At 45.6% G+C, this 21,927-nt stretch overlaps 5 protein-coding genes across 5 annotated transcripts; 3 read left to right on the forward strand and 2 right to left on the reverse strand.

The window, feature by feature from the left end:
- Window positions 1-260: 260 nt before the first annotated feature.
- On the forward strand, window positions 261-6,715 carry I203_100426 (uncharacterized protein; the record flags this gene model as incomplete). The annotated part of the gene is made up of 27 exons (XM_019148974.1): window positions 261-455; window positions 552-683; window positions 751-861; window positions 939-1,571; window positions 1,622-1,685; window positions 1,741-1,891; window positions 1,943-2,085; window positions 2,137-2,286; window positions 2,337-3,079; window positions 3,130-3,244; window positions 3,296-3,322; window positions 3,374-3,414; window positions 3,474-3,608; window positions 3,663-3,936; window positions 3,993-4,428; window positions 4,486-4,625; window positions 4,690-4,878; window positions 4,935-5,098; window positions 5,151-5,224; window positions 5,290-5,379; window positions 5,434-5,536; window positions 5,592-5,752; window positions 5,817-5,890; window positions 5,947-6,176; window positions 6,235-6,253; window positions 6,312-6,619; window positions 6,683-6,715. 27 exons carry the CDS (start codon window positions 261-263, stop codon window positions 6,713-6,715), a joined length of 4,935 nt encoding a protein of 1,644 aa, XP_019001501.1.
- A 2,077-nt stretch (window positions 6,716-8,792) lies between these two features.
- I203_100427 (uncharacterized protein) lies at window positions 8,793-12,909 on the reverse strand (the record flags this gene model as incomplete). The annotated part of the gene is made up of 5 exons (XM_065516635.1): window positions 8,793-9,266; window positions 9,366-9,875; window positions 9,944-11,067; window positions 11,171-12,671; window positions 12,727-12,909. The coding sequence occupies 5 exons, from the start codon at window positions 12,907-12,909 to the stop codon at window positions 8,793-8,795; spliced, it is 3,792 nt and encodes a 1,263-aa protein (XP_065373453.1).
- A 415-nt stretch (window positions 12,910-13,324) lies between these two features.
- I203_100428 (uncharacterized protein) lies at window positions 13,325-15,755 on the forward strand (the record flags this gene model as incomplete). The annotated part of the gene is made up of 13 exons (XM_019148972.2): window positions 13,325-13,410; window positions 13,484-13,503; window positions 13,582-13,691; window positions 13,774-13,886; window positions 13,957-14,487; window positions 14,618-14,698; window positions 14,762-14,806; window positions 14,878-15,007; window positions 15,085-15,174; window positions 15,265-15,275; window positions 15,354-15,444; window positions 15,506-15,591; window positions 15,698-15,755. The coding sequence occupies 13 exons, from the start codon at window positions 13,325-13,327 to the stop codon at window positions 15,753-15,755; spliced, it is 1,452 nt and encodes a 483-aa protein (XP_019001499.2).
- Window positions 15,756-16,209: 454 nt separating this feature from the next.
- I203_100429 (aconitate hydratase, mitochondrial) lies at window positions 16,210-19,318 on the reverse strand (the record flags this gene model as incomplete). Its single annotated transcript, XM_019148971.1, has 7 exons — window positions 16,210-16,479; window positions 16,562-16,668; window positions 16,772-17,279; window positions 17,359-17,829; window positions 17,896-18,147; window positions 18,390-18,866; window positions 19,007-19,318. The coding sequence occupies 7 exons, from the start codon at window positions 19,316-19,318 to the stop codon at window positions 16,210-16,212; spliced, it is 2,397 nt and encodes a 798-aa protein (XP_019001498.1).
- A 487-nt stretch (window positions 19,319-19,805) lies between these two features.
- On the forward strand, window positions 19,806-21,884 carry I203_100430 (meiotic recombinase Dmc1; the record flags this gene model as incomplete). The annotated part of the gene is made up of 18 exons (XM_065516636.1): window positions 19,806-19,820; window positions 19,884-19,904; window positions 19,966-19,989; window positions 20,124-20,222; window positions 20,286-20,297; window positions 20,347-20,367; window positions 20,425-20,445; window positions 20,506-20,658; window positions 20,716-20,804; window positions 20,874-21,014; window positions 21,069-21,127; window positions 21,193-21,236; window positions 21,297-21,389; window positions 21,456-21,466; window positions 21,535-21,569; window positions 21,622-21,640; window positions 21,694-21,804; window positions 21,863-21,884. The coding sequence occupies 18 exons, from the start codon at window positions 19,806-19,808 to the stop codon at window positions 21,882-21,884; spliced, it is 990 nt and encodes a 329-aa protein (XP_065373454.1).
- Between the last annotated feature and the right edge of the window lie 43 nt (window positions 21,885-21,927).

Here is a 21,927-nt window from a genome sequence, read left to right on the forward strand (position 1 = left end):
GAGAGATGTCCATAAACAGATCTAAACCATCTTGTGTTTGAAGATTGTGGATGAGGTGATGATGTCATCACATTCCGTCGGATCAAGATTTGAGTTGTTGATGTTGATGCTTGTTATCATTCACGCCCATTTCGACTCATGCTCTGTTGCTTTCTTTCTCCATACCAAATTGCAGTCCTAAATCTGTACTGCAGATACTGTGACTTGCATCTAAACTACCTGTATATATACTTGATTTGACGGAAAACCACCAATGACTCATGCCTGAGGCTAATAAAGCCCTTCAGGAAGAAGAGCTCGAAAGCCTTCGAGCTATCTATCCGGACGAATGGCACGATGTCCCGCCCAAGAAGACTGCATGGGGTACCGAGCTAGATGGTGGATGGTGGGAAGTCACCATCAAGAGTATGCAAGATGAAAGAGTCAGCGTTGTCTTGAAAGGTAAGATGATCAGTGTAAGTAGTTGTTTTGTTTTTATCATTTACCCCTTCCGATGTTATCCGTAGCATCTGCAGTATAGTATGAAGATAACAGTGATGACATATCCGTAGGCATATCCCCAACAAGTCCCACCCTTGTCCCTTCGATCTCCCGAATACCTCACAGCCAAACATGTACAAAGTTTACATACACTCGTACAAGAAAAAGCCAAATCCAAAGTAGGAGAAGCTATGATTTTTGAGGTGAGCCATCGATGAAGGAGAAAGAAGTGAGCATGGCGCTGATGCTCTTTTGGATCGGAAAAATTAGCTCATCGATACAGTACGAGATTTTATAACCGATAACCATGCTCTTTTACCTAGTCCTGGTGACGTCAACCTAATGGAAGAGAAAGCCAGGAGGGAGGAAGCTCAACGAGCCGTGAGTCATTGAGGCCTTTCATATCAACCAAGTCAGACTTGTAATTCAATCTGACTGACGTCTACTGTTTGCTATAGGCGGAAGAGGCCTCAAGACTTACGGAGGAAGAGAACAAACAACGAGAAGAAGCGAAGACCAACCGATACCTCCATGAGAGGATTCAAGCGAACATGATTCAGAAGAAGGAGACTGTTGACCAGGTGAAACAGCAACAAGAAGAACGTCGAAGACAGGAATCTTTAGCTACATTGGATGTGGGTGATCTGGAGAGTCGGCTCCTAGAGTTGGATCAGCCTATCAGTGTGGACGGATATGAGGGATCTTGGAAAAGATGGATCCTATTTGGCGGAAAGAAGGAAGTGTTATGGACCAACTATATGGCCGAACCTGAAACGGCCAGAAACGAAGATCAAAATCCCAACAATACCTTTGTCAAGGCTTCATCGCCCTGCCTGAACATTCAAATCATCGACTTTGCCGCTCCTTACTATCTCACCGCCCAAGGGATCAAGAGGATAGACGCATGCACAGTGGAAGCTCTACGTGTCAAAGAGATAAAATCAGAACATGTGCTCAAGGTATACGCAGTCAAACGGTGCAAGAGCCCAAAAGGTTGGGAAAGGTTGATCTTGATGACAGAAGCGACCAATGAGGGTGGAAGACTTAGAAGCTGGGTACCTAGGGAAGGCTTTGGGGAAGATTTAGCTAGAGTGAGCTGAAGTGTTAATGAGTTGGATCGTGACTGATGGCCTATTCACAGGAATATATAGCTCAAGTGCTCCTCGGTCTCAGCGAGATCCACTCAAGAAATGCCACTCAGCGGCGTGAGTTCCTTTCCCAACATCGCAGCCACCATGTAATTTACCTGAACCTGTTTAGAGATCGATCTCGATTTCACACTTATATCTACTGGGTCTAACGGAGATAAGGTGATCAAACTGGCCGGGACAGGCTATTCAAGACGGATAGCCGATATGCACCGCTCGAACACCTTTTTGAAAACCAAAATCGAGGTCATACCGGAGGAGTGGTAAGTTTTGTGATCCTTCAGTGATAACGGCGGTATCTGATGATTGTTTAGGATATCACCCGATGAACGAGACTCGCCACACACGTATTCCAAGCAAAGAGATTTATGGCATGTCGGGTTGCTCCTATTGCAGCTGACGTATGGACCAGAGACGTTGCGGAATTATCATAATCTTCCAACCTTGTTACAGCATGGTGAGTTTGTCGCTAATTGTTTCTCGACCTCATCAAGCTAATTACGCGCAGCACCCGGTCTGTCCGACTCCATGAGGGACATCTTGACGGGTCTTCTGAATCAAAACCCAAAAAAACGATTATTAGCGGATGACACATTGACTAGGCTGAGAGCTGCTGAAGATGAAACCACAAGAAGAGGTTTTAAAAGAACACATAGCGGTATGCTACCTTTTCATCTATCTGAGCACAATAGCTGACGCTATAAGCAGGTTATGCCCCACACAATTCTCTATCCGGTGGTCCGAGCGACCTCACTCAGAGCTATTTAGGTATCTCTCCCGTCAACAATAGAGGATTATTTGGATACCTACCGAGTACACCGCAGCCTTTGGCTCCCAGACTGTCAAGGTACCGAACCGATTTCGAGGAAGTTGAATTTCTGGGTAAAGGCGGATTTGGTGAAGTTGTCAAAGCCCGGAACAAATTGGATGGACGTTCATACGCTATCAAAAAGGTCAAACTGCGCCCGGAAGACAATGAAGCCAAGGTGTATCGGGAAGTCAATAATTTATCACGTGTTAACCATCAGCATATAGTGCGATACTATTCCTGTTGGTTGGAAGATGCCAACCCACCTCAACTCACTCCCACCGCTGATGACTCCACTCCTGGACCTGCTCTGACAAGTCATTCGACGGAAGAAGATATCTTTGCTTTAGATTTTGATGATGCTTCCTTCTCGAGAAGGGATCAGTCTAGAAGTGCCTCCTTTCCCAGGATCAGGTTTGCGAATGAGGGTGACGACGAGGACGGGGACAGTGATGACGATGATAGTGATAGCGAGAGCGATAGTGATGCCTCCACAGCGGCTGATCCTTCAGAAATGAGGGAAAGAGGAAGATCATCGAATATACCCATACCTCCAAAACCTTCTGCGTCTGTGACCGATGCTACCACCGATGACGGAAATGTTCAGAGGATATTGTATATTCAGATGGAGTTCGTCGAGAAAGTAAGTAACGTCCTATCCTGATCGGTATGATAACTAGACGCGATCATCAGCAAACGCTTCGAGAAGCAATAACGGCGGGATTGACAGAAGAGGAAGTTTGGCGATTACTCCGACAAGTATTGTCAGCTCTGGCTCACATGACGTCTCTTGGAATCGTGCATCGAGGTAAGTGGGGTTTCACAAAGACAACAGATATCAGCTCATGCTTGAGCGTAGATCTGAAACCTTCCAATATCCTGCTTGGTAAGTTGTGTACCTCTGAAGCGCCCAGAAATGACTGACGTCGGCATTTAGATGGCGACGGAAACGTCAAGATTGCGGATTTCGGTCTATCGGTGAGCTAGTGGAAGCTTGCACTTGCGCTGTAATCGCGCTCATGACTTCCATCGTGCAGACGACAGAAATGAACGCCATCGAAGTGTCTTCGGGCCCAGCTACACTTGCTGACGAAGTGGATCGTACTTCCAATATCGGGACTAGCTTGTACATCGCTCCCGAAGTCGCTATCTCCAGATCATATAACGAGAAGGTCAGTCTTGTACATGCGACGGTCATCACTGTGCGTGTTAACCTAAGTCTGTAGGCCGATATGTACTCTCTGGGAATCATCTTCTTTGAGATGTGTTATCCATTCAAAACCACTATGGAAAGGGTCCATATATTGAATGCGGTTCGACAACCCTCCATAACGTTCCCGCCAGGTTGGCCATCGACTCACAAACAGAATGAGAGAGAAATAGTAACGAGATTGCTCGCTCATGATCCGTCAAAGAGATTTAGCGCTACTGAGCTGTTGAGAAGCCCTCTTCTACCTTCGCCGGAAAAGAAGAAAGAAGACTGGGACGCTGCTATTATCGGTGAGTTACCATTTGAAATATCGAATGCCAATTACTGACAAATATTGTCTGACCAGAACTCACGGATCCCAAATCTTCCCAGTACCAACCACTTCTGAATGCTTTATTCGACAAGTCCAACCATAACATAGCAGATGTTGACCACCGTCTTGTCGATTATACTTATGATAATGACTCAGATGATCAGCTGCAAGTCTGGCTAACGGTGGTCATCCAACGACTTGTCGAGCTTCTCCAGCGTCATGGTGCAGTAGAAAGCTATTTGCCACTGTTAATGCCTGAGACTACACTGCTCAATACCTTTACTGGACTGGACCCCGTCAGATTACTGGAAAGGTCTGGGCAGGTGGTGCAGTTGCCTTCATCTGACCTGCTGGCTATGGCACGATCAGCGACAAGACGTCAGATAGAGCGAATAAAGCGATATCATGTCGGACGAAGGTATATGAATGATCAAGTTGGAGGTCAACCATTAGTATCTGGGGAGTTGAGGTAAGTTCACCTCGGTTCCGACGATGCGATCTTATCTGATCCCAACCCTTGCCATAGCTTTGATATCCTTTCCCCTCTCCGATCAGGAGCCGCTGAAGCAGAATTGCTGGAAGTAGTAGATAAGGTGATATCCGAATTTAGAGGGATGAGAGGGTCTTCTTCAGTAGAATATGATTTCCATATCAGCCATCAGAGTGGTGAGTCGAGCATTTAGGCTTCTATACAATCGGCTCGAACAGCTCACCAACATATTGTATATAGTTCTGGAGACCATACTCAGCATTGTGCCCGATCGACCGGATAAACCACGTCGGAAAGTGTTACATGAGTTTAAGAAACTTGGCGCGAGTCATCCTGTATCGAACGCCTCTCACTCTAGATCGATATTGGGTAGTATACCTGGACTACCCAAATCGGTGCTGGACGAGCTGGAACAATGCTGTATAGCAGGTGAGCGGATGCGCTGCCTGACCGTTGCATCTTTTGCGCTAACTCAAGCTTTGCAGATGAGTTCGAAGCCGTCCGAACAAGACTCGAATCCCTGTTCCCCTCGGCTAAGCGCAAACTTGATATTGCATTCGAAGACATCTCGTCGGTCATTAAACTTGCTCGGTCTTTCGGCATTTCGAGAAAGATAGTATTCAGACCCACTTTGGCAAAGCATTCCGAAGTAAGCTCTCTTCTATTATGCTATACATGTAGCTTATGCTGGTGATTTGTAGTTCTTCCGTGGTGGATTCATGTTTGAATGTGTGAGAAGGGGAAAACAGAAGGAAGTCATAGCATTTGGTGGACGGTGAGTGCGACACACGCTCACAATCAAGAAACAATCGGCTTGAGATGTGGCTGACTGAAAAACAGGTATGATTCCCTTCTGGAACATTTCAAACAACCTGCTATGCACTCTCAATCTCGGCGAGTGTTCGGGGTTGGTATGACCATTGCGGTAGAGTAAGCTGTCATCTCTTCAGGAGATGGGCTGGAAAGCTAATACAGAAGCATTAGTCAACTGGCACGTGTCGTATCGAAATATGAATCATCTTTATCTCGTCGATTGATGGAAAAACCTAACGAAGATGAAAGATCGTTTGGTTATTGGAGTCCAGCGGTGAGTGGCACATATCACCGCTTGACCTCCATCGAAATGCTTACATGAATTGTAGCGTTGCGATGTTTATGTAGCTGCTTTTCCTCATGTGGACCTATCGGTACGACTCAATGTCATAGGTGAACTATGGCGAGCTGGTATACGGGCGGATCTGCAATATGATGATGATCGAAGCGTCGAAGATGTCGCACTAGAATGTCAGGAACAAAATATCCTGTAAGTGCTACAATCTGCCACGATTGCAGACATTGAACATGGACACTCATGGTTCATGCCACAGCTATTTGGTGATTCCGAAAGCAAGCAAAACTGTCGTGAAGATAAGAAGTATCTTGAGGAAGTCAGAAGAGGAAGGTAAGTACCTATCCGTTTGCTGGAGGTGGGGTAGATACTGATCGCCTCACTTCTAGTCTCACGACACGACCTGTGCAACCACCTCCGTATAGCTATATCGGACCAGAGGCGTATAGATGCCTCGTACGCGTCAGCAGAAGGGTCAATACCATCTGCTCAAGCTGCAGCAATGTCAGTAGAGCCTAAACAAGCAGAAGTTGACATCAAGCTGCTTCTTCCGCCTGAACCTATGTCTTCGAAGGGGACTAAAGGTAGACCCGTAAGGAAGTTTAGGCATGGTACTAAGGTGAGCCCCTAATACATGCTTCGAGTGATGGATGTGTAGCTGATTGTACCCGGTCTAGTCCGTATACTATGAGAAGGGTGAGCTGGGAAATTCGGCCAGATGACCTTCGCAAAGCTGACTGTATTCCTTGATTAGCGTCCGATTTTGCTCTCCAGACCCATTCTACTTTACCTATCCTTGGCGTCGATTTGCCTCTGTCGATGTTATGTCAAATGACCTTTGATACATCATGGATATCGGATGATGAGACTTGGAGATCATTGTTGACTAAGGAAGGGATCTCGACGGGTGATCGAAGGTACGCTGAGACAGTTAGAGACGCAGTGAAGGAGAGAAAGATGGGTGGTGGTGCGGTGAATGGAACAGTAGGATCTGGAACGACAGGCGGCGGAAACAAGGATAACAGTGCTTGGTGTTGGTTGTTCAGTGTTAGAGAAGCTAAAGTAGGTGTTGCTCTTTGCTCCATTCCATGGTCTACGTGGGAGCTGACAAGATGAATTATTTAGGGTTTCTTGCTACAAATTGGCAGTGGCAAATGATGTCGGTCACTCACCTCTTGAACAAAATGAATGTATTCTATTAGACTTATAATATCTACTCAACATACTCTGTTCCTTGGTGACATTCTCATGGATATTTAGCTCATGCATCGTGCATGTATACAACCCGATGCGTGAAGTAAAGCAAGTAAGTCTGATAGAACAATTCACTTGTCCAACCAGCGATGAACACACTACATCATTGCACGTCATGTTTACCCCAAGGGCTAAAAGCATGTCTGTCTCAAATGATCAATGAAGAACAGAAGAAGGCTACGGGGGTGGCTTTAGACACATCAAATGCTCATTGCAATTGCAGTGCATCGCCCTTTCCCGTCCAGTTCATAAATCACCTATATCCTTATAACAGCGGAGTAAGAAGCTTCTCAAGGATGTCTCAAGCTCGGGCCTGCCTATAAAAGGGCCAACACCAAATTAGACTCATCGTATTGTGAACTGTGTTTACATATCGTATTTGGCAAGTGGTACTGTTGACAAAGGCAGTCGCCTCTTATCGTACTAACAGACAAGATGCCACCACCTGATCCGACTCAAAGCAGAATCGACGGAGATCGATTTTCCACGAATCGCGATGGTACCCCTGAGTGATCAGCCTTCCCTCCTATAGGTGTCGGAAAGCAGTAAAGCAGTGAAGCTATCACCATCTCAATGTGTCAGGAGAATTCTACATTGGGCCTGCTGGCACAGAACAGTATAAGTTAATCATGTGAGGAAGTGGACTGATCCAGAATGCCTGTCCAAAATCGACCGAGTGCTTGTACAGCTACTGTTAGAAATAAAACTCAATTTTCCATTCGAGAGCACAATAGGTGGCGAACAGACCATCACACTTGGATCGCATCAGGCGGCTGAGAGAGATAGTAAGAAGGACCGAAGGGTGGCTTGAAGAGTGGAAGAAAGCCGCTCTGACCAACTGCGCGGCTACTTTCAACTCGGAGAACGAAACGTTCAAGCAAAATTGCTCTATGATACCTCCCAGGATGGTAATGATACTGGTGAAGTTTTCACTAATCAGGACCTCGATACGAGATCGGCTGCTGGGTGAGTGAGTGCAGTATGCGAAGACGGTCAAGAAGCTACGGTATAAGTCACTAAACACAACATCTCGGACAAAGGCATGGCAACAGGTCATTCCGAAGCATAAGTGGCTTCGGTTTGCGCCTTTATGTTGACCCTTTGTGTAAAGTCGAATTCGCAAATGGGGTCATTTGTTAAATGAACGCATTGCAATTTCATTTTCGAAGAGAGGTGTAAGATGCTCCTTTGAGGCCGGTGGACCCAAAGAAGGTCATCAAATTGGTCCAGTACTACAAGCTCATATTATCAGAGTTGCTTCTGCCAGATATGCAAGAAGGCGATAGATGAGTGAATCACTCAAGTCGAAAACCTGTTGCCCATCTTGCAGAATCTGTCAGAGGTGCGATCGGCGAAGTTCTGGAAGATTTTTGGAACGAATACCGACACCGTGGCTGATGTGGCAGGGTATCACGACAACTACTGTGGGATAGTTTCCCTTCGGTTTGGACTCAATGTGGATCTTGTCGGACAGACTGCCTGCTTTTATATGATGATGTTACCACGGAAGAGGATGGGGAGTTTGATCAGAGATGCAATACGTTTTGTCGAACAGCTCGTCCGGATGAACAGTTGTGCTTACATTTACGATGTACCTGTGCCAGCCTCGTTGCTGATTGAACCTCTTCGCTCGGATCAAACAAACTCGAGGCGAGATGTAAGAAAGCCAACCCGCGGATCCCGTACGTGTCCTTTCTCAGATTATGACAACGTTCATCAGTGTCCCACGTGCAATCCGAAAGATATACTGATATACTGCAGTATACATCTAGCTGTGATAGGCATGCAAGGGAAGGAACCATCGACATGATCTCGCATTATTCCCAGTATCACTTACTGCCTACTCATGTTTCGTATAGATGCCCCATCGATCAATATCAGGCAAGAATTGTATCGCATTTATCCCCCTACAACAACAACAGCTATGACTCTCTCTTATCTTTCATCCTCTAAATCTAACCGTGCTCATCCAAGGGATATGCTATTTATCTTTTGAGGACGATCCATTCTTACCTGAATCTTTGCTACGAGCATTCCACTCTTTCCACAGCCCATCCAGACTCCTTTGTATCATATTCAGTGGTAGACTTCTGATGATGTCATTTACATTTTCGTCCAACTTCTGCCTCTCCTTTTCTCTCTCTAACTCATCAGTAGATACTTTATCCACCAAGTCTGTGGTGAGACGGTACATCGCTAGAACAGCCAAGGAGATATGAGTCTGGTGATTCGTATAAGGTGATTCTTTTTTAATGGTAGATGAGAAAGATTTACTGAAATATGTAGGATTCGATGAATAGACGGGATTTCGATCTCCCCTAGTCAAGCGTAGGAGGATCTCGATCGTTTCAATAGGTGATGAAAGGAGTGAGGAGATGAACGATTCTCTGGTTGAGGATGTACCGTATGAAGAGGTGGAAGACCATTGCTCGAGAATTGATTTGAGCGTTGGTGCCTAATAAAGCCAGCACTTTCGTCAGTATCGATTTCAGATGTAGTCAACTCGTCCTCACTGGGATGATAGACTCTACAAGTACGTCAAAAGGATACTCACAGGATCGGGATCCATCACTTCCAATTTCCCCTTCCAGCCCGCCGAACCGAATCCAAGTCCTTTCATACCATTCTCTTCATCCTGTTCTATCCTCCTCGAACCGAATTGCTCATATAACCAATTATCAGCCGAATTGTTTCTGCACCATTTAGCCTCCGATAACGGGTTTTTGCGATTCAAGTACACGGTAAGAGTAATTTTTGGAGATGAAGATGAAGCAGCTTGAGTCTGACTTTCATCATGTTTGACATTTTGAGCTTGCTCGGAGCCCGCGATGATATCGGTATCGTCAATCTGTCCGTTCTGAGCTGCATTGACCTTAGCGACCTCACTAGAGTCACCTCCATCTTCAGAGGGGCTGTTGACAGTCGCAGATAGGACTTTATGGAAAGGCGGTATGGATTGTCCATCTTCAGTCGGTACTGTAAAATCAGGCTGACCGAAGAAAGTTGATATACTAGTTGAATTCAGGGTGATATACCTCTGATCATTCGAATCATAACTTTCGACCTGTCGGAAGTACAAGTGGATAAATTCAGTTTGTCCTCTTCTTTCTTCGATAAGAGAACGGGACTTACCAATATACCCTTAGGCAGCCTGATCTCCTGTGCTTCCTTACTCTCAACCTCCAGATCTTTCAATTCCACTTCGATCCTCCCTTCTTTCCTCCAAATTTTCACTTTCTCCACAACGTCCGAATCGATACATATCCTCCTCAAACTCTTTTCATACAAGATCGATAGTCTATTCGTACTAGGTACAGATCGTGTAGTATCCGAAGCCGCTGTTTGAGGTTGAGATTGAGGGTTTTGCTGATCGCCAGCAATGGTTGATTGATAATCTCTAGAATCGGTTGAACTGACTGAACTACGTCTCCTGGCTCTCGTCTTCTCTTCCGTAGATTTAACAATGGTTTCATGGACCTCTGGAACGGGTTGCATAATCTCGTCTTGCTGATTATTTTCGCCATTGACAGGTTCCGCATGAACGAAATTCGGCGTATCGGTTGATGTATCGGTGGGCTCGACGTCGGTATAGGCTGCATTGGGTACCGCTGCGAGGTCGGCGGTGGCTGACGTGGTGTTGGTATGTTCAGATTCGATAGCTTGAGACTCGCTAGCGGCGATTTGTGCGGCATCATTAGTCATCGATACGTCACCAACTTCTTCATCTGCTTCAGGCTCGGCAGCTTGCTCAGTGGTAGTCTCAGGTGCTTCGGCAGCGGGTGCGGTCGTTTGAGTTTCAAACTCAGCACTTTCGGTGGTAGGAACGTCGATGCTCTCAGTCGCAGGTGCTTTAGGGATAGCAGGTGTTTCAATCTTCTTGGAAGGATCCTCAGTCTGGGTTTGAGGGTCAGCTTCAGCCTCTTCACCGTTCTGATCAGCGAGTTGAGTCTCAGATTCAGCTGCAATTTCCTCTTTTATCCTTTGAACCTCTTCCGCTTCGTTGACAATTTCCGTTTCCTCCACTTCATGTTCACCCGCTCCACTAGGAGCGACGCTCGAAGACTCTCTCCCCCTTTTCCGTCGAGCGGATTTAGGTATCCTATCCAATTCAGGTGGTGAATCGAAATAGATCCTAAACCGATTCTGATTGGATCCAAATATCGATGAAGAGGGGATCTCAGAGGTAGAAGGGATATTGGGTTTGTTATGAGTAAGGAGATATGACGAATTGCGTTTCTTAGCGGCTGTCTCTTCTTCTACACATCACCCAAAATAGAAAAATTACTTAAAAGTCAGAACGGAAGACTCTCAGAAACCCAGAAGACAGAAAGGTAAAGAAGGGAGAAATAGAAAACACACCGGAATCAGGGGACTTCGCTTTCCTCTTTTCACCTCTCTTTTCTTTCTCTTCTACCACATCATTCTCAGCTGCAGGGGAAGCTTCATTTGTTTCAGTCACTTCTACTTTGACTTCTTCCGAGGTCTCGACCTCCTTGGGCAAATCGACAGATTCTCCGTTGGTGCCAGAAGCTTCCTTGAGTTCTTCTTTGACATCCGAGTCTTCGGTAAGAGGCACTTCTATCCCTTCGTCGCCTGCTGTGACAGCATCATCTTTCTGTTCAGCCTTGACCACTTCCTCCTCTTCTTCAACCTCTTGTCCTCCAACTTTACCCCAACTCCACCCTAATGCTTTCACCTCGATCCCAACGATTCTGAAATCAGTCATCGTAGTCCTCGTCTCTTCCCTTCTCTTCTCTTTCCTAGGCGTATCCTTCTTAGATGGAGGCAATGAACTCCTGGCACCTCCCCCAGTCGGAGTATTGTTATCCCTCCTCATCATTCCACTGGGACCTCTCGGAGCACCTGCCATCCCCCCTCCCCTCCCTCCTCTACCACTGAAACCTCCTCTCAAAGGCGCACCACCCCTCACACCCAATCCAATTCCAAACGGTGGAGGGCCACCTGACCCAAGATGAATAGGCGGTCTGGAAGTTGGGATGGGCGCAGCACCTCTACCACCACGAGAAGAGGAAGAAGCAGAAGAAGAATGATTGAAACCTGGTTGACCGCCATTCACACCTGTGTTGAAAGCTGCGGGAGCAGATGGAGGTCTGTTAATTGAATTTTGCATAGGACCATTAGGAGGTCTGACCACACCAGTTCCCATCCCCATACCTGCTCCGCTTGCGCCGGGTCCATCAAACCTTGGTCGTTTGGCTGGTGGGAAGCCACCAGGTTGAGGGGTTGACATTGGTGGTCTGGGCGGTCGAGCACCTGGTGGACGATAGGGCGAATGTTGGGCTTGAGGTCTATAAGGTTGATTACCTGTCGGAGTGAATTGCTGCTGCTGAGGAACTTGGGCTTGAGCAGGTTGAGGATAGTATGGTCCAGGTGCAGCTTGCTGAGGATACGACGTAGTTGATCGAGGCTGAGGAGGTCGATAACCTGGTGCAGCACCGGTAACAGGTGTAGGTTGTTGAGCACCCCAGGCGAATCCCGGTTGCTGATTGAAAGGTGGTCTACCTTGGCCTTGTATAGGTGGTGCTTGCGGTTGAGGTGTCGAATACCCAGCGGTGGGGTTTGGGCTGTAAGCTTGAGCTTGTTGAGGATACTGACCGGGTTGTTGGCCATACCCACCGGGAGCAGGAGAATAAGCTTGATTGCCTGGAGGTGGTCTGAAGGGTTGACTGGGTCCAGCTACTCCCACACCAGGTTGGACAGGCGCTTGATATGTCCCATGCTGAGCTCCCGCACCGTAGCCGTAGTTCGCATAGGGATTCCCAGCTGTACCAGGTCCTGCGGCTGGACCAGCAGGTTGAGGTCCTGCTGAATAGGTAGCGGCTGGGTTGATCCCTTGAGCCTGAGATAGATTTGTCAGCTGCTTGCCGGGTAGAGGAAATAAAGTCGTAGCTCACCTGGTAGTACGCTGCCCAAGCTGCCGCGTGAGCAGCTTGATCCACCGGCTGACCTTGTTGAGAGTACTGCGGTTGCGCTTGAACAGGGGGTGGTGGACCAGTGGGAAGAGGGGGAGCAGGTCCTGGACCATTGTTTTGCATGTATGGATTTGAGGGTAGTCCCGAAGGACCTCGCTTGTTCATGCTTGCGCAGACGCCGTTGCGATCCGAAGGCGGTTGATCAATCGATGATAGGTGCAAGAAGTGGATGATTTGATAGCCAAGTGCATAGAAAAGAATCGATTTGAATGGTTTCAATTGACTGAAATTGAAAACGAAAACCATGCTTCAGGTGAAGGAGGAGAGATCCACGTGACATCGATTACGAATTCCTTCTTGATATCGTAATCAACCGCACTTGCCAGTCGTAATGACCGATTAGGAATGAATCCTAGCTGTGATTCAGGGTTCCCTTCTGGTTTTCTGATGAGAAGCCAAGTCAAGTCGTGATATCAATCGACGACCCTTGGCCTCGAGAGTGACACTCAGACACATATCCTATCCTCGATACACTCTGCAGATTCAAGCAAGGCTCAAGCGATCCAACCCCATCATCAAGATGCCTCCTAAAGGACCAAACACACTCCCACTGCCCTATGCCCAGGTGCAGCAGCCGGCCAGGAGGGAACAGAGACAACCTATGAGGTGAGTTCTAGCTTCTCCACATGTGTGACTGTTTTCATCCAGAAGAACTAGCTGATGTCTGGTCCATGTATAGAACATCGAAGTTGGGAACGAGTAAGTCTGATGAAGTACAAATATTGCAAACGATTCGTGTCCGGAAGGTCGCTGATTTTATCGCTTTGTGGTCAACAGAACTCAAGGTACTCCCCACGCAACCTGAAACACCAACGATCCCAGAAGAAGATGAAGACGAGGATAACGAGAGGGATCTGTCAAATCGTGATGAAGGTGAAGGTGTTGAGGTGAATTTGATCTCTATCAAATATCTCATACACGCCTCAAAACTATGTATGACTTGTCAGCTTACTGGATGCTTCTTTGCAGTTTTACACCCCATTATCACAAATACCTAAAGGAACCGCTAGGAGGGATGCCCAGAGGTTGACGAAGAGTGAGAAGGCAAAGTTACCTCGAGTGACAGCATACTGTACTGCAGCGTGAGTACGATCATCCATCACCCACCGATAACAATACTACGGTAGCTGACAATATCGTGTATATGTGTAGTACGTATAATCTCCCAGCGATGCAAGCTTACCTGTCAGCTCGACCTGCATCATACCGTACCCATCCAAGAATATTCGATACCGAATGTTTACATACACCCTACCTCCCGCCTCCTACTTCATCTTCATCAAATTTCAGATCACCTCATCTCAAACCCCTTATACAGAGCAACAATAACATTCCTGAGGCCGATTTGTTAAATCTCGGTAACGACTATTCCTCAAATACAAATACGAGTTCAAACACCAAAAGATCTTCTTCGCCCTCTCGTTCAAATGAAGCTAAGAGACATACTGGATTTACTAAACGTCCCGGAGGATCACGTAATAATTTGTCCAATTCCACGACAGATAAACGTATATCGAATAGCCATAAGGAAGAGTCGAATGGAAATGGAACAGATAGCGAGAGGGACGATGATGATGATTTCGAAGAGGAAGAATGGGTACCGGATGTTTTCTTGTTTGAATATGGTACGGTGGTCATTTGGGGTATGACGGAGAAGGAAGAAAAGAGGTTTTTGAGCAGTATGTGAGTGAAATGACTACTGTAATCGGGACCGATTGCTTTTCTCCGTCACTCAGGTATCCAAGCACCTGATTGGAAGCAACGTGGGTCAAGATCAATACTGACCACCTTCGTTTTCTCGGGTGGTATACAGTAAAAAATTCGAAATTGAACGATTGTCAACAGAGGATGTAGAAATGGAAGATCTGAATTTCTACTACGCTGATTATTCTCGGTGAGTATAAAATGGCTCGAGAACTGCAGTTTCATCGAGCTGACGGCGAAATTGATAAAATAGAATATATAATGATGTAATCACACTTAGAAAGGGATCTTCATATATGTGAGTTGAAATAAGATGGATCTTTTACCCAAGTAGGATGACTAGCTGATAAATGTTGGATACGAATTCAGGACGAAACTCTCCTTGTCTCACGCCTTGTCGCAATCAGTGAAAATATCTTTATTCGAAGAATTGATTACATCGACTATTGAACAGACTAAAGATATACCCAAATCTCTCAGTGAGACGGGTAAGATCGGGGTGAGTATCTCTCAAAGAACCTCATATTTGATATGAGTGATCCGACTAACTAACATGGTTGTGGTGATTCCTTGTAGTTGCCCCGAAGTGAGATTATGAAACAGATTGGGAATCTGTTCATATTGAGAATAAATATAAATCTAGTTGGATCGATCTTGGATTCACCCGTGAGTTGATCGATATTCATCCTATGATAATGGGAATTAGCCAGCTGATCTTTTGTCCTTCTCCTTTTATTGATGGTGTGCTTGATATAGGAGTTCTTCTGGTGAGTTGTCAATTGCATCCCATGTCAACAATTATCAAAATGGCAAATCTAATTCATATATCATTCTAAACTATACAGGACTTTCCCAGATCTGGAACCATTATACGGAGCAGCTCGATCGTATCTCGAGATAGGTCAAAGGGTAGATCTGTTGAATGCCAGAGTAGATGTGAGTAAACCTTACCATACGCATTTAATCGGTGCAAGCTGATCATGAGATTTGTGAACAGGTATTACAAGATATGTTGAAACTACTAAAAGAAAGCGTTAATTCGAGTCATGGAGAGAGGCTAGAAGGGATCGTGATCATCCTGATGTAAGTGCACGTTCCTTTCAACGAGATTGAGTGTTTCAAATAAAGGGGACGAGAGAGAATCCAAGCTGACCTTGCGTCTTTGTTCCCAATTTCCGAATTCGTTCAGTGGTATCGAAATTGTTTTAGGTATAATCACGATATTGGTTGATTTATCGCTTACTTGATCAACTGATGGATTGAATAAGTTGACAATTTTAAACCTCCCCATTTCCCAAATGATTATTACATGTTATATACTACAATTTTAGCTCGAAATGACATAGGCACCCACTTCTCACCTCTCTCTTCCCATCCTCTGCTTTCATTGTCTTCCATAATTTGTATCCCCGCATTCTAAGCTATGGGTATCGTTCGATATATACTTTACACTATACTATAGATAATGAATGATCGTACGCAGACATCCTGATGATCATTCCCAACGCACATGTACATGAACGTGTTAAACGCCCCTACACGGTACTCCACCACACTGGCAGCATATGGAAATTGAAAATAGCGATAATGTATAATGCATAATGAATGATGCACGATGAGCCCCTAGGAAGATATGAAACAGTTGATATACTTTTATCCTACAATACCATATCGTCAATCTATCAATCTACTACACACACTTTAAGCACTACCGGCCTCTCTAGCTTTCGCTCCAATGTAATTCAAAGCACTACCAAATCTCAACCATTCAATCTGATCCGCACTTAACGTATGTCTGGTCTTGACCTCCACAACCTGTCCAGAGGGTTTCTCAACTCTCAATACAACGATATCTGATGTGGAGGTACCAGCCATTATATTGGCTAAACCTTGTGTAGAGACCTTATCGTGAGAGGAGATCTTGGAGTAATCGGATTTATCAACAAACCATAAAGGTAATATACCTTGTTTCTGTAACATCGAAAAACGAACAGATAATCAGTATATGGTACAATGCCTATTGACATATGTATAGATGCGGAAGTAGCCTCACCTTCAAGTTGGTCTCGTGAATACGAGCGAAAGATCTAGCTACGATCATTGCACCTCCGTAGAAACGGGGTTGTAACGCGGCGTGTTCTCTAGCTGATCCTTCACCGTCTGTCGATGTTAAAACCAATTTGTGACGAGATCAGCAAAATCCATGTGAGCTTTGAGGAGTAGATAAAGCATTAAGGAGAAAGAAAGAAACTGCTCAACTCACAATTATCATCCACTACCAACATCCAAGGTTCATTCCTTCTCTTATACTTCTGCATAGTCTTAGGAATCGTATCTTCGGAACCATCAATATCTATCGCTTTGTTGATCTGGTTGTTCTCATCGTTTACAGCGGTCATCAATGTATTTTCCGATATATTACTTAAATGACCTTTATATTTCAACCATGCTCCAGCAGCTGAAATGTGATCGGTCGTACATTTCCCTTTGACCCTCATCAAACATGTCATCTGAGGTAACTCTCCTTTCCCACTCGCGAAATTCGTACCGAACGGTTCGAGTATTTCCAAACGGGTGGATTCGGGTGAAATGGCGATTTCAGTTTCGGGCTTGGGAGTAGGTGAAGGACTAGGTGCGTAGGATAGATCACCTGCTGAATAGCCTGTAGGGGGTAATCTGTCTCCTGAGGGGGGTTGGAATTTGAATGGACCGTTGGGAGTGGAGATGGAATCTGTTGTAGGGTTGAAATTCAGATCACCAGAGAAGGCCATCTACAGCAATTCGAGGTAAATCGTCAGTTCAACTTGCCGCTGCGGTTAACTGGATGTTACGATATATTCGTGCACTCACAGCAGTAACAATTTCAGGTGAAGCTAAGAAATTCATAGTCTTCAAATTACCATCATTTCTAGCTTTGAAGTTTCTGTTGAAGGAAGTCAAAATCGCATTGTCTTCACCCTTGTGTTCATCTCTCTTCCATTGTCCGATACATGGTCCACAAGCATTCGCTAAAACAGTCGCACCGACACTCTCGAGCGTATCCTGTAATCCATCTTTCTCAACGGTTGCTCTAATCAATTCGGATCCAGGTGTAACTAAGAAGGGGACTTTGGATTTCAATCCAGCAGCTTTAGCTTGTTCCGCTATGGAGGCTACTCTCGACATGTCTTCGTATGAGGAGTTGGTACATGAGCCGATCAATGCTGATGATAGGGTAGTAGGGTATTTGTTGGTGTTGAGGAAGTTGGAGAAAGATGATAGAGGGGTAGCGAGATCGGGGGTGAATGGTCCGTTCAAGTGTGGTTCGAGTTCAGAGAGGTTCTATACAGAGCAAGAGTCATAATCAGCTGATATCGTTGTATACTGTTGAAAGTGATGTATACTTACAATCTCGATAACCTCGTCATATTCTGCTCCCTCGTCAGCACTCAAGAATCCCTGCTTGGCAGCTTCGTCGGCTGCTTGAGCAACAGGTCCTCTACCGGTAGCATGCAAGTATTGTCGCATGTTGTCAGAGTATGGGAAGGTGGACGTGGTAGCTCCTACTTCAGCACCCATATTGGCGATGGTTGCAAGACCTGTACATGATTGGGCGGGTACACCAGGTCCAAAATACTCGATGATTCTACCGGTTCCTCCCTGATTTCGGTATGACGTTTATCATTAGCATATACGTCAATGGATGGATAGTTGATGTCGTGGAATGAGAAGATTATAGATGGAAAAGAGAGATATAAGGAGAAAGCGAGAATGACCAGTGATCAAGAATAGAAGTAAATGAAGTGAACGTGCGAGAGGGATGACTCCGTTTGTTGAAACATGGAGATGATTTATATCATTGAGAAGGTAGGAATAGAAGTAGACTGAACGGGATAACTCACTCTGACAGTCAATTTTCCAGCCAAGTGCAAGATCAGATCCTTGGGTGTAGCCCAACCTTGTAATTGTCCGGTCAACTTTACACCAGTAATCAATGGTGCCTTCAACTCCCAGGGAGTGTCCGTCAAGGCATCGACCGCATCCGCACCACCAACACCGATAGCCAACATTCCCAAACCACCTGCATTGGGTGTATGCGAGTCCGTGCCCAACATCAACAAACCGGGAGCAGCGTAGTTTTCAAGCACGATCTGGTGGATGATACCTGAACCAGGTTTCCAAAATTCTATACCATATTTCTGCGCTGCACTTTCCAAGAAATCGAATACTTCCTTGTTGGCTTCGATCGATCGAGTCAAGTCGGATTCGGCCCCTGTCTGAGCTTGGATCAAGTGGTCGCAATGAATCGAAGCTGGGACGGCACACGAGGGAAGTCGACAGGTCATGAATTGGAGTAAAGCCATTTGGGCGGATGCGTCCTGTGGGAAGAGTACATGGATTAGTATGTATGATATATATATACTATTTCACATTGTAACGAGTATTATTCCCCCATCCCACTCCAAGCTACCGATAGATACTACGCCCCCATCCCGCCCCCAACTGCCAAAATGCTCACCTGCATAGCCACCCTATCTGGCCTCAACTTCAAATACCTCTCCCCCCTAATCTTCCCATTCCCCCCATTACCCCCCAAACTCTCCTCTGGATTCCTCAGATGCGAATACAATATCTTCTCCGCCAACGTCAATTTACTTCCTTTCGGTAACACATCTCTCACTTGATCCAATGTCTTCAACAATCTCGGATAAGGTGGTGTTATCGAGGTACAATCTTTGATAGGCAGTGTCGAGGGAGTTGCCAATCCCCTTGATAAGCGGATAACTCGTTTTGGGAGGGTCGATACCCTTGAAGAGGTCGATAAGACCATGTTGTCACTCCACTGATAACCACACGACCAAGTGAGGAAGTAAAGAGGATAGATAAGGTGAAGATAAGCGCGTGAACAAAGATCAACACGACTAGATAATTTTTGTTATTTTCGAAACAAAAAAAGGAGAAGAGGACTCGATCTCGTGAAAACATGTTTATATGATTGGCCAATTGCCGAGATACACGGAGGTAAAAGGGGGGTATCAAATAAAAACAGCAAGATGAGCTGGGGCCGGTGGAAGTCGATCACTCTTGAAATCATTGGGAGTGGGTCAACTTCAAGAGTGTCTGTGCGTAAACATCATCTATCTACACACACATATATATACCTATGGACAACATGAATCATCCTTCTTCTTTCCTCTTCTTCCTTCTTCCTTCTTCCATTTACCAGTGGGAGATATCATCCTTCGATAGTACCTTACTGTTCATCTTCAACTTACAACCCTACTTACCGCTTACTAACAGTTAAACCCGATTTCACCATGTCTGACGAAGAAGTGAGCATGGATCTTCCCTAACTTACTTCCACCATGCGCTGATTCATCCTTCTACTGATGCAGGAAGCTCTCGGTGGTTTCGAGGTGAGTCTCAGGTACCCCTACCTTATTGTACTCGTGCCAAGCTGATACATCATGCGTGCAGTCTGTTGATGAACTTCAATCTCATGTGAGTCGGTTCCTTTGACTTTTGTCTATCTGCTTGTCTAGACAAAGAGGAAGTGAACACAAGACTCTTCCTTTCGTCGCTTCATCACTGAGTATGATATATGTACCTAGTACTAATTTTCCTTTTCCTTGTAGGGTATCAACGTTCAAGATATCTCAAAACTCAAAGCAGCTGGGATCGTCACTATTCTCGGAGTCGCTCAAACTACCAGAAGACATTTGCTCAAGATCAAGGTAAGGTTTGATATGTTACTTTCGCTGTTCCCACCTCATAGCTGATTATGTTGACATCCTTAGGGTCTTTCGGAGGTAAGCTCACTAAGTTGTGGTTAGGATCAAAGCTTAATTCAGAATTTAGGCCAAAGTCGAGAAACTCAAAGTAGGTCATCACATGAAAACATCCTCATTGGGGCTAACCTATCCTTGTTCCTTTTAGGAAACAGTGGCTAAGATGCTTGTGAGTTTTATATTTAGATATCGAATATTCTTTCCATCTAACTTTCCTCCTTTCCCTCAGCCACCACCCTTCCTCACCGGAACTGAAATCGCCGATCGACGACAAAATGTCATTTACATCACTACGGGTGCGAAATCGGTCGATGCGATGCTCGGAGGTGGTATCCCTACTCAAAGTATCACTGAGGTCTTTGGTGAATTCCGAACTGGTAAAGTAGGTCTGACCTTTCCGAAAGATAGAAAATCTCTTCTTACAAAATTTCAACAACAGACTCAGCTCTGCCACACTCTCTGTGTCTCGACTCAACTTCCAGAAGATCAAGGTGGTGCAAGTGGCAAAGTAGCGTATATCGATACTGAGTGAGTAGATGCCGCTTTGCCACTTTGACTGGCCTGGGTACTATCTGCTGGCTGATGAGTTCGGCGTAGAGGTACTTTCCGACCCGACAGAGTCAAAGCTGTTGCCGATCGATATGGAGTTGACGCTGCTATGGCTCTCGATAATGTACTTTGTGCAAGGGCTTGGAGCTCTGAGCAGCAATGCGATTTGCTGGTCGACCTTGCCGTTAGGTGGGCAATTTGCTTCATACTATAGCGTAAAACTGATTCTGTCCACATGGGCAGATTCGTCGAAGACAGGACGTACAAACTTCTCATCGTCGATAGTATCATGAATCTTTTCCGTAAGTGGTACAGACTGACCAGAACTATACAGGTGTCACTTTACTGACATCCTGCATATCTACAGGTCAAGATTATTCCGGAAGAGGTGAACTGTCAGAAAGACAGCAAGTGAGCTAGTCATTCCTTTTCGCCCCCACTAAAGCTAAAGCACCGGTCACATCCACATAGAAACTCAATCAGTTTCTCGCTCGACTCCAAAAACTTGCTGAAGAATTCAATGTTGCTGTGATCCTTACCAATCAGGTTCAAGCTGATCCTGGTGTGAGTTCTTGGATGTCATACCATTTGAAGGGTCTGACCACTTAGCTGATATCACTTTGCCTGCAGGCCGCTGCCATGTACGTGATCTGCCAGATCACATCGACCTGGAGTTGATGTATTGACAAACCCTCACCCCTCCTTACAGGTTCGCTGCTGCGTCTAATGCAAAACCTGTTGGAGGTGAGTGATCTACATCTTGCTCTGTTACCATGCTCAAAGTGAGCCTCTGTAGGTCACATCCTTGCTCATGCGTAAGTCTTTTCACATCTGCTCACCAATAAACTCAGCTGACCTTTTTAGATAGATCTGCGGTTCGAATCAACCTTAGAAAAGGTAGAGGTGATGAGCGAATCGCCAAGCTGAACGATTCTCCTGATATGCCCGAAGGTGAAGCCACCTATGTGCTCAAATCTGGGTGAGTGTGAATCGCATCTGTGCTTAAAAGGAGTCCGCTGATGTTTTCTGTACCACAGTGGATGGGAAGATCCATCTTAGAAGAGTCTGTCCTACTTGACCCGAAAGTGTATTATCTGTTGTG

This window comes from Kwoniella mangroviensis, assembly GCF_000507465.2.
Source record: "Kwoniella mangroviensis CBS 8507 chromosome 1 map unlocalized Ctg01, whole genome shotgun sequence".
Taxonomy (NCBI): domain Eukaryota; kingdom Fungi; phylum Basidiomycota; class Tremellomycetes; order Tremellales; family Cryptococcaceae; genus Kwoniella; species Kwoniella mangrovensis.